At 47.0% G+C, this 10,997-nt stretch overlaps 1 protein-coding gene across 1 annotated transcript in view; it reads right to left on the reverse strand.

Moving 5' to 3' along the window:
* The window catches only part of tex2 (testis expressed 2), a 34,225-nt gene that overhangs the window by 15,082 nt on the left and 8,146 nt on the right, over nt 1-10,997 (reverse strand). The window contains exon 3 of the mRNA XM_008287542.1: nt 2,145-3,909. Within this exon, the coding sequence (XP_008285764.1) occupies nt 2,145-3,887 (1,743 nt within the window). The 5' untranslated portion in view covers nt 3,888-3,909. The remainder of the gene's footprint in view (nt 1-2,144; nt 3,910-10,997) is intronic.

Here is a 10,997-nt window from a genome sequence, read left to right on the forward strand (position 1 = left end):
TACTTTTGTCAGTTTCAACTTATTTCAGTGACTGAAGCAGTTCTTTCCTTCTTTAATGGGAGGCCACCTGGAACACACCTGAGGACGACTGTACATCACGTCAGTCTAGAGTGTCCAGTGATTCCTGTAACTCGAGTCCTTGTCACAGACAATCATGCATTTTGGGTCGTTCATAGGACTCACCGGAAACTCAAGACTTCCAGGATCTACCAGGTCTTTACAAGCGGATGGAAACTTTTGCTCACGACTGAATGTATGATATCTGAGGACAGAACGTGTTCTTCAAATTGATTCAGGTCAAAAGTGAATTTCTGGGAGGTAGACGGTCGTAAACTGAACCTCTTTTTGCTTCAGTGAATACACTGATAGTGATCTTCTGAGGCCTGTAACAATAAAAGCAATCAAATATTAAAAAAAAAAAACACTAAAAATATTAATAAAAATATTTTATACTTGAAAGTTAAACTTATGATCACTCTATGATGACATAGCTTTTGAATTACTGCAAATGTTTATTTCTATTAGATGCAACAAAGGCCGCTCTAGCTGGACATGCTTTTATCCTTCAGGCCGTGAAGGTGCCAAATGCTCGTTATATTCAGCCAATGCTAAGTTAACATCACAATGGCCTCTTTCTGTATTATCTGGAATCATTATGTTAATTTAAAAACACAGTTCTCTCTCTGGGTGCAGAGTTTATACAACAAAACTTCATCTGTTGGTTCTCAAAGAAGATGAAGAGAATGAAGACATGAAACTGCTGCTTCCATGTGATCGTGAGCTTCTTTTGTGAGGATCACGTTCTACCTCAGAGCTCGTCTTTTGGAACAGCTGAGCCCTCCAGCCAGAAGCTTCTCCGGTGCAACAGCTTGGGAACCACTACGGCTCACATAACCCTGAACGTTTCTCTGCTCGTTTCTACGGCGCTGAATACCGGAGAACAAGGAGTAGACGTGGCAGCGCTCTTATTAAAAGCTAAACTGGAGCCATGACTGGAGAAAAGGTGCAGTATAACCTCACGGTTCCCCACGAGGCTGCATGGAGAGCAGATCTCATCCAAACTCCCACCTTATCAGTCCCAGAGGACACTCGGTCAGCAAAACCAATTCAATTGAAACAACAGGGGAAATTTCGGTGCTTGGCTCGTGTGAGAAGATGTTCAAATGACAGACTGTAGAAGCTCTGGAGGGACAACAAGCCGTCCTACTGCAGCTCAGCTTAAATCAACAAAAAAAGAGACATTTTTCATTCAGTGCACAGTTTCACATCCTCTGTGAGGATGCTTTTTCTATTCAGTCATCATATATTACACTGATGCTATTATCTTCATGTGTGATGTTATCTTTACTGAAAGTCTTTCCTGTGAGCGAAACCCTGCAGCTTCAGCAGTGACAGCATTCTGGTCCTGAGACCGAGTCGCTTTTATGTTCGTGTTCCTTCAGACAAACCTGCTACAGAGATGGAGAGCTTCAGGTGATATTTGTCCTACAGGTGAGCTCGGACAGTTCATCAAGTGACATAATGCATAATAACAACAAAGACGAGACTGAATGTAAAGCTGCTGTGTGGCACATAATGTGAGTGTGGCTGATAGACGGTGTGACAGCTCACCTTTCTGATGTGAAGAAAAGCTCACAGTGTGACTCCATGTTGGGGAGCATTCCTAATCATGTGTAACTAATGAAGTTTCTTCTGAAGTGCCATGTGTGTAAATGTGAACAACTCTTTAGCTTCAGATGCAGGAAGCTACTCCGAGGAAAGACTTTGTGAAAACCTGGATTAGATTTGTTTTTGGTGAGTCTCACTAATCCGACCGTCATCACAGTCAAGTTTTGGACGTTTCTGCTTGGAACAGATGAGGTTTTGGATGCAAAGTGTGTCTATAGTGTATGCAGTAGGAACTTGTGCCATGTTGGTAGGACACGGAAACGTTAGCGAGTCCGACTGCTGGAAAAGTGACCAGTGTGCACATTTACACATGAAGCGGACCCACTCAGATGCCGTCAGATTACCAGAAGGGGCTTAAGAAACCTGCATGTAGCTTAAACGTGCAGAAAGATCTTAATGGTACTCCTGGAGCCACTGAGGACAAGAGCCAACAGAGAAAACATCACAAAGGCAGATCATTCTGTGCTGTCTCTCACCTTGAATATTCCTGGTTCCTTGATATCCAGCTGGGCCACATTCCAGGGTTCTGCTCTGGTCCCCGATGAGGAGCGTCGAGGTGAAGACAGCCAAAGCACCAGCAGGGCCAACATGAACCCCGCCACGACCCCATGCACCACCGCGCACACGGCGGGCGGCACCGGAAGGACCAGGTACCAGTACACCAACTGAGTCAAGCAGATGAGGCCAGTCACAGGCACAGTCTGGACCTCCACCTCTGCTTTCTCCTCCTCCTCCGTGTCCAGCTCGCTGCACAAACCAGTGCTACCAGTATGGGGCTGCCGGGACCCGGAGCGATCCCCGTCTGGTGTCTCCGTGTCAGTACATATCTCAAAGTCTTCGCTGTACAGCTCACAGAAATCCTCGTCCTCCTGCCGAGCCACCAGGGCCGACATGGAGCATCGGCCCAGGGTGAGGGAGGGAGACTTGTGGAGGAGGGCGGAGGAGGCCTGGGTGAGGGCCGGCGCTGGTGCCAGGGACGGGAAAGAGAAGAAAACGGAGTCGGGGCCTTTTCCTGTTGGGGTTTCTTCCTCTTCTTCTTCCCCTTCTGCCCCCTCTTCCTTGATGCTGTACTTGTTGCTGCCTTCTGCGTGTCCGTTCACCGCCGTCACCGCGCTGAGCTCCGATGCGCTGGAGGACAGCGATTTGGTGCGATGAGTCACACTTACAGCAGCTCCCACACCAGACTCCTCCCCCATGATCTTACTAAACAGCTGCAAGGGATCCGACATCACCTCCGACAGCCGCCGCTTGGTATCTTCAATCTTGGCCTCCACCTCTTGGACTTTGAAGAAGGACCTACCGTCTGGCGACATGATGGGGGAGGAAGGTGCAGTTTTGGAGTCTCCACCTGCCTGAGTGACGATGACCGGACTGGAGGACAAACGGGGTTGGGAGAACTGTTTGAAGAGCTGCATGTTGCGAGGTGGAGGCCGATGGGACGGTTGAACTTGCTGCTGCTGCTGAAGATACGGATGGAGAGGCCCTTCCTGATGTTCGGCCTTGGAGGTGTCCGTGGACAGAGACTTAACAAAAGATTTCATTAAGTGTCGGTGGCGTGCGTGCGCTGGTGCGACGGTGGAGAGCGCAGGAGCAGCTTCTCGAGACTCAACCTCGTTGGACAAAGACCTGACCAGGCTGAGGAAAGGCTTGGAGGACGACAGCGCTGCAGACTTGCAAGGGGAAGAGGAGCTGGAGCTTGTAGATGGCGGAGTGGCCGAGGGTCTGTCAGAGGGCCAGGAGGAGCTGGCAGGAGGGGTGGAGCTCAGGTGGGAGGGGGTGGAGGTGGAGACAATAGTCATGGCAGGTGAGGGTGTGTGTGGGTGAGGGTCCGAGGGCTGCGCCGACAAGGTGGTGGATGAAACGGGGAGCACAGCGGCTCCAGAGGAGACCTCCACACCGACGGCCTCAAACAGCAGCTCCTCTCTGGCCTCCAGGCCCGTGGCCACGCTCTGGTCATCAGCCGCTGCACCTTGAAGCCCCCCCGCACCGTCCAGGACCAACGTAGCTGCAGCAGATCCAACGGGCACCCCGTAGAGCTCCTCCTCCTCATCGTCCTCCTCCTTCCCCAGAGCAGAGAAGTGAATGGTGATGGTGTCGCGGGACAGCGAGCGCTGCACCTGCAGCTTGGGTCCGGGGGCGTGGCGAGGGGGAGGCGTGTCCGCATGCTGCCCACCTGCCCTGCTGCTGCTGCTGCTGCTGCCGCCCTGACTGCTCATCATCACCCTGCACAGGGCTCACAGCCTGCAAGAGACGGGCAGGACAGCACTCTGTCAGTAAGGACGGCCACATGATCACATGAGAGCAGCTTCACGTAGACTGAGACCACAGGGGGTCTGGTCTGCTAGTGGACATCAACCTCCTGCACTTTCTGCAGCAAAGACAGCTGAAACCTCTTAGATGTAAACAATCAGAACATTTGCAATAATACTTCTCATCAGTTTGAGTTTCTGTATCATGTACAGCATTTCATTCTCATTTCATTCAGCTGCAATATTTCATCCTGTGATCATGTGTGATGTTACTCGTTACCTCGGTATCGGTTCCATGCTGCTTTCATTCTGTACAGCACTTTGGTCAACCCCGGTTGTTTTAAATGTGCTCTATAAATAAAGTTTGAGTTGAGTTGAGTTGAGGTATCCAGCCAGCATTACTTCCTACCGCCTTGTTTTACCTTCTTATTTTATTTCAGTATTGTTTCGTGCTCACAGCTTATTGCTTTTCTACTTTCTAGGCATTTCCTACCTTGTGTCACTTTGTTTTTTCTGAGAAATATCTTGCACAAGACTTTCCTTTGGGATTAATACAGTTTCATCTTATATGGTAGAGCAAACTGGCAGTGTGATGACATCGCTTTAGACATCCACACACACACACACACACACACACACACTCACACACACACACACACACACACACACACACACACACACACAGAGTTCAGAAGGCGGCAGCCCTGCAGCTCTCCGTCCATCCTAATGCGAGCGGACCGGACAGGTATGTCAGGCTCCCCGACCCATTAGCCCTCATTATGCAACGCTGTCGCTGGCAGACCGAGTCGCTCTCGGGCCGGGACTTTCTCTGTGTCTTAGCAGAACCCGACTCAATCACTCAGCACATGATTAATGGGTCACTTCAGAACACTAGAGCCCGGAGGAGAAGGACCATCAGCGTCTCGGCTGTATTTAACTCCAGAAAGCAGCCGACTGAAGGCTGAGTGCTGCGGAAGAAAAGAACTAATGGACGACTAGAAATGATTATTGACGGGAAAAATCATTATTTTGATCCGTTTTGACTGCATCACTTGATTATTTTGTCCACTTGGGAGCAGCAGGACAAGCTAAAAACACAACAGTGACATGTTGTCCCCTGATAAAGTTGATGTGGCACATCAGCTGATTCATATCCAGCCGATGACAACAACAGAACTTGATTGGGATTTTAATTAATAAGGAATTTTATGGTAACACAATAAACCAACACAAGTCACATGAAAGGAGAAACAGAGAGTGGTAGAAGCTGTTAAAACTTAGCAAAAAGACTCACAACTCATCAGTAGTCGACGAGTTGGGCGACATTAGTCCTCCTCATTCAGAGTTAGTTTACTGTCAAAGTGAGTCCAGTCGGCGGCTAACTGAAGCAATGAACCTTCAAATATTAGTATTCAAGAAACAAAACTACAAGAAAAAATATGGCCTCAACAAAGCAAACGATACAGAAACAAGACAGTTATTCAAAGTGAAGTCTTCCTGCATGATCTCTGCTTTATGGGATCTAAAAGAGACGAACGTGCATAAATGGAGCAAACAAGCCCCGAGCACCAGAACCGGCAGGACGCAGTCAGAACAAAGCAGCTGCTCAGCAACAAGCAGTCTACTGTAGCGCCTCCATACAAGCCCTTCATCATGCAGCCGTTTCACTGACTGAGGCCTCGTGGCGTCATTGGGCCGCTTGTTCCTCCTCATCGTCCATCATCCCTGGTTCAAAACAACTCCTCAGCTTCTCTGGCTCTCAGGCTGGTTGGTAAAAACTAATGGAAGGAGGGAAACAACACAGCAGTCGGCTTGTGCGATTGCTTTTGTGAGGAGGCCTTGGCGGGCCTCAGGGCTCTCCGGTCGGCGCCGCGTCTCCAGAGACGGAACAACAGAACGCAGCCGAACGCTCACTTGGCCGTTGTGTCATTTGGAGTCTGTGTGTGCTGCAGGCACAGCAGACTGAACGTAAAAACAAGAAGCAAAAGAGCAGGAAACATAAAAAAGAGCCGCGGCTGCAGACGACCTTCCAGGGACGAGCTTTCTGAAGCTCAATTCACTTAAAGACGGCAGAACGGCCACGACGGAGAGAAATCAGGGAGGAGAGGAATGAAGGGATGCTGTTGTTGTCATCAAAGCCTGAAGGACGAATCAGAGCGTCGTGGAGGGCAACGGGGTGAGCAGAGAGCGACGCTTCCAAGTTCTCCTGGAGTCAGGTTTTAGCAGGGTGCAGCCAAAAGACAAACGAGACGCAGAATCAATGCAAAGCAGCTCCTGGGACGAATAAATCTCAGCAGAGCTCAGACAGTCGAAGGAAAAACACTAAATTACTCTATTTGTTTTGAGGCTTTTTGTTGTAAATGAAAGTCATCTGACACATTTTGTCACCTGTACAGCAGCTTGTGTGTGCTGTGGTCTGTAGGTGCAGCATGCAACCTCTCCACCCACGCACCGCCACCACGGGAAAGCCTCGCGTTTGTTTTAGATGAAAGGTGAGCAGAGGAGAGAGGAGGAGACTGGCACCGAGACGAGACTCATCCAATTAATCAGAGCGAGCAGGGCCACTCTAATCAGCTAAAGCCCCGGAGACGAGCCGGAGAGGCAGGGAGGGTAAGAGCAGGATACAAGAGGGACAGCAGAGCAGCAGCACCGGGAGACAGTCACAGAACATTAAACCACACAGAACGTATTCAGAAGGACGTGATTGTAATCCATCCCCATGCTGTGTCTCATCCCAACATCCCAGTTCAGCCAGAATAATTCAAATGCACACGTTTCTCTCTTCTCTTGGCTCAACGAACCACTGAAATGTTCCAGAAGCTGGTTTAACTCCCAAACTGTGCCGTACAACAGCATCACTGTGGATTCTTTACAGCTGATGGTTCCTCGTGTTGACAGACACTCATCTGTCCCATCATGGTGCGTCTGATGAAGGAATGTTTTTAAGGCTTTTAATTCTCATTTTAATATTTTACTGCACAGGACAAGTGCAGAAAACTTTCAGCAACAGTTTGACATTTTCAGATGCAGAAAGCTTCAGATGAATGTTGCTCTGTTCTAGAAATACAAAGCTACAGCTAGCAGCCGGTTAGCTTAGCATAGAAAAACTACAAGCTCGTCTGGTCCAAAGGCAATAAAATGTGCCTGAGTTGTCTCGTGTGGGACCTCGGCTGGGATGCAGGTTTTCTTCCAATGAAAGCTCAAGAACATTCATGAAGAAGTGCCTCCTGATCAGTAAAGTTCTATCTAATCTAATTGAATCTATCTTGGCCGATGAATGAGGATTAATTGGCTAATAATTAAAAATACTAATGTATGATTTTAGAAGCTGTTGCCACCCTGCAAAATCAAAACTCCAGTTGGGGACTAGTTGGGTTCATGACCCTGCAAAACTCTGAAATACAGATTTGAGCTGCTGCTTGGTCCATTTAGTCGCCGTCAGTCAGAACCAGGATCACGTTTCCCTCAGAGTTCGGGCTTTGTGCTTAATTAGCTGGTTGCAGAAGCCTTTTATTCACTGGAGCCACTGACAGCAGCATCAGTCCATTGTTGGGAACGCACAGTTCTGAAAATGTCAAAATATCCGATTGATCCTTTACGACAGTTTCACAGCAAACCTTGCAATAAGCGGCTTCTTTGCATTTTGCTCTCTGAGTAAAACCTGCCTGCTTATTTATCATTTGCAAAACTAATCAGATTCAGACTTTTTTCCACAGTATACTATAAATGTGCTTCTAGCTTTTTGTGAACAATTTTACTGTTATTTTCCACATTTTGTTATTTAACAGATAATTTCTTGTAGAATTATGGAAAAATTGTGAGGGCTGTGAACGATGTGTTGTGTTTGTGGGACTGTTGTGTCTCTGTGTGGTGGTGGTGTGTGTCTGTTTGGTTGTGTGTCTGTGTGGTGGTGGTGTGTCTCTGTTTGGTGGTGTGTGTCTGTGTGGTTCTGTCTCTGTGTCTCTGTGTGGTTGTGTGTCTGTGTGGTGGTGGTGTGTGTGCGTGTGGTGGTGGTGTGTGTGCGTGTGGTGGTGTGTGTCTGTGTGGTGTGTGTGTGTCTGTGTGGTGGTGGTGTGTGTCTGTTTGGTTCTGTCTCTGTGTCTGTGTGGTGGTGGTGTGTGTCTCTGTGTGTCTGTGTGTGTCTGTTTGCTGCAGGCTGATGAGCCGGTCAGGAGGGACACTGTCAGGCTGCCAGCTGTGGCTCATCAGCCTCACTCTGCTTAAATACTGGCGGCTCACAGAAGATCGACGCCAGATGACTGTGATACTTTCCTCCTGGTATCTTCAGGCCGCTAGCTGCTGCTTCTAGCTGAGCATCTCTAGCATTTTGATATTCTCTAGTCTCGGGTTAATGTGTTTTTGCCTGCTTCCAGTGTTCCTCCTCAGCTCCAGCACTCAGCATCCCTCCAGGCACTCCAGCGTTTCTCACCCACGGGACCTCACGACCACAGGACCTCACGACCACGGGCACCTTCATCCAGAGCACCTCCTACGAGCACCGGACCCCTGAGCACCTCCCTGGTTTCCTCCTTCACGGTTCCCTCTCCGCACCGGGAAAAACCCCCACGGACCTCAGCACTCACGGGCACCGGCTCCTCGTTCACCACCCCTGGGACCCTCCTCCTCGGACCCCGGTACGAAGACTCCTCTCCTCCCCCTCCACAGTCTTCATCCCTGCACCGGATCCCATCACCGGGTTCACCCCTTTTCCCCCTCATGTACAATAAAACCGTTTTACCAAAACCTTTCCTTCTGTCTCCCCCTTGGTGTGGATCTGCCCACCGAGCACGACCCGCCACAAAAATAGCAATAATATACTGAAAAATACTTTATTTATCCCAGAAGGGAAATTCAATATTGTAAAAGCTCACTTTAAAAAAAAAAAATCTGTACAACATATATTTTATACAACAATAATCATTCAGTCAGATTTGTTTTTCACGGTGATGGCTGTTGGCAGGAATGAATTTCTGTATCTCTCCGTAAAAAAACTTAAATCTGTATTTTGATAAATGTGGTTCATTCTTTTACAGCGTTTGACTGTAAAATCAAACTAATAGTATTCAAAACAGAACAATAGAGGCATTGGTACTGTTTGACTTGTGCATATTTAGAACTACAAAAAAATGGTTTAAAAAAAGTTTTAAAGATTTTCCCTGTTCAGGTAAACGTGCAGATAAAATCCAGTAAAACTGCAGAACGACGTCTTTATTTATGTGTTGACTGTAAAACAAAAACAGGAAAAGACTGTAAATCACCTACAGTCTGTTCTTCTACAAACACTAATTCATTCTTGTACAATGTGTGACGATAACATTACTGTTAGACCTTATTTAAAACAACCGAAATGTTTTTTTGTTTGTTTTTTTATACAGAAATTCACTTTTTATTTTACAGATTTGAAGAGTTGCAGAAACAGAGAACTCCGTCTTCACAAAGCCACGTTTCCATCGTCTGCCTGAGACAGCATCAGTCAGACTTCAGTCATCTCTGTTTTCATCGTTTCTGCAGATCCACTCAGCTTCAGTCTGACTGATAGCATCTCAAGCAAACAACAAAAAATGAAGAGTTATCTGTTTTTGCAAATGAACTTGTCAGTTCTTTCTTTAACAGTTTGATTTGTTGCAGGTGCAGCAGAAAATGCACCAATAGACTCATAATAATATTATTAATAATCTATAGGACCTTCTGAAACAACAATAAAACATTAGAAATAGTTTTAATCAGATTTAATTTGTTGTCTTTGAGTCTGCTCGGCCTCCAAAAGCGTCGGCATGTTACATTTCATAAATAGAATAAAACCTGAGTTCCTTGGATATGTGAGGACTGAACATTCATCTCTGTGCAATAAGTCATTTTTAAAATAAGAAGTTGCGAATTGATTATATATAAATTCAACATTTACATGTACATTTAAATAATGGGAACCGAATTTTAAACCTCACAACATGACATCAGTGGAGGATGAAAAACGAACCACGTGGACGAGGAAACAGAAGTAAATGATCAGCATACAATAAAGTGAATGTAAATCAACCACATAGTTTGGACATCTGTGGATCGCTGTCGTGGTTCAACAGCTGCATGAGCTGCTGAAACGCTTTTGTTTAAATTCTGTGATCTATTTTGCATCTGTGCTTTTAGCGTTTAGCTCACTGAAAAATGTGAGTTTGATTCTTTCTGTTTCAGGTCAAACTCCTGAAAGCGTCTCTTTCTGCACCAGCTGACGGGACTGGACGCGTCAGCTGAGGACGGACTGCTCGTAAAGTTGTCAAACTTCCTTAAGGGAGTTTTCCTGGTATGATCAAACAGAAAACAAATAAAAGAAACCAACGCAGGCATCTGGAGCCTGGTGAGCATCTGACAGTGTGAAAAATGGGGCAGGGAGAAAAACAAAGAGCAAAGAAGCGAGTCAGCGATGCGCTAAACGAGGAGGGCGATGGCGAGGAGATGAATCGGTGAGACAGAGACTGGAGACGAACACAGGACATGGAGAGGACGAGGGAGGCTGATGGAGCTCTTGACTGTCACTAACAACACAGACATGCAGTGAAGCTGGAAGTCTCTCTCTAAGCAGCCAGGCAGACACACGGCTGTCTGGAAGCTGACGGCGAGCTAACGAGCAGCTGAAGCAGGAAGAAACAAAGAAACACACAAAGAGCGAGGAGGCTTCGTCCTGCAGGAGAGCGCAGGTAAACACACCTTTATTCAGGGAACACAGGCCCTGGTTATCACCAGCAGCTGGACAGAGCTCAGATAAACAGAATCTCATCATCTCTTATACCTGCATCACCTCTGGGTCGACAAACGGACGACTTTCTCTCTCCAACCATCAAAAACAAACGCTTTAGAAAGACTATTCTGAAAAGACTAATTCAATTCAATGGAATCACTCAAACACAAGTCAGACAACCTGATCATCATCATGAATTCATTTCACCATTGATTTATGGTTACAAAAAGACCAACACCAGAACTTTGACAGTTTTGGACCTATGGTCATCTGTTCATCTCCGTCCATTAAAGAAAATCCACAACAGTCCCTCAAATAACTGGAAACTGGAAAAAGTAATAATAAAT

The sequence above is a fragment of the Stegastes partitus genome, unplaced genomic scaffold (assembly GCF_000690725.1).
Source record: "Stegastes partitus isolate 25-593 unplaced genomic scaffold, Stegastes_partitus-1.0.2 Scaffold506, whole genome shotgun sequence".
Lineage (NCBI taxonomy): Eukaryota > Metazoa > Chordata > Actinopteri > Pomacentridae > Stegastes > Stegastes partitus.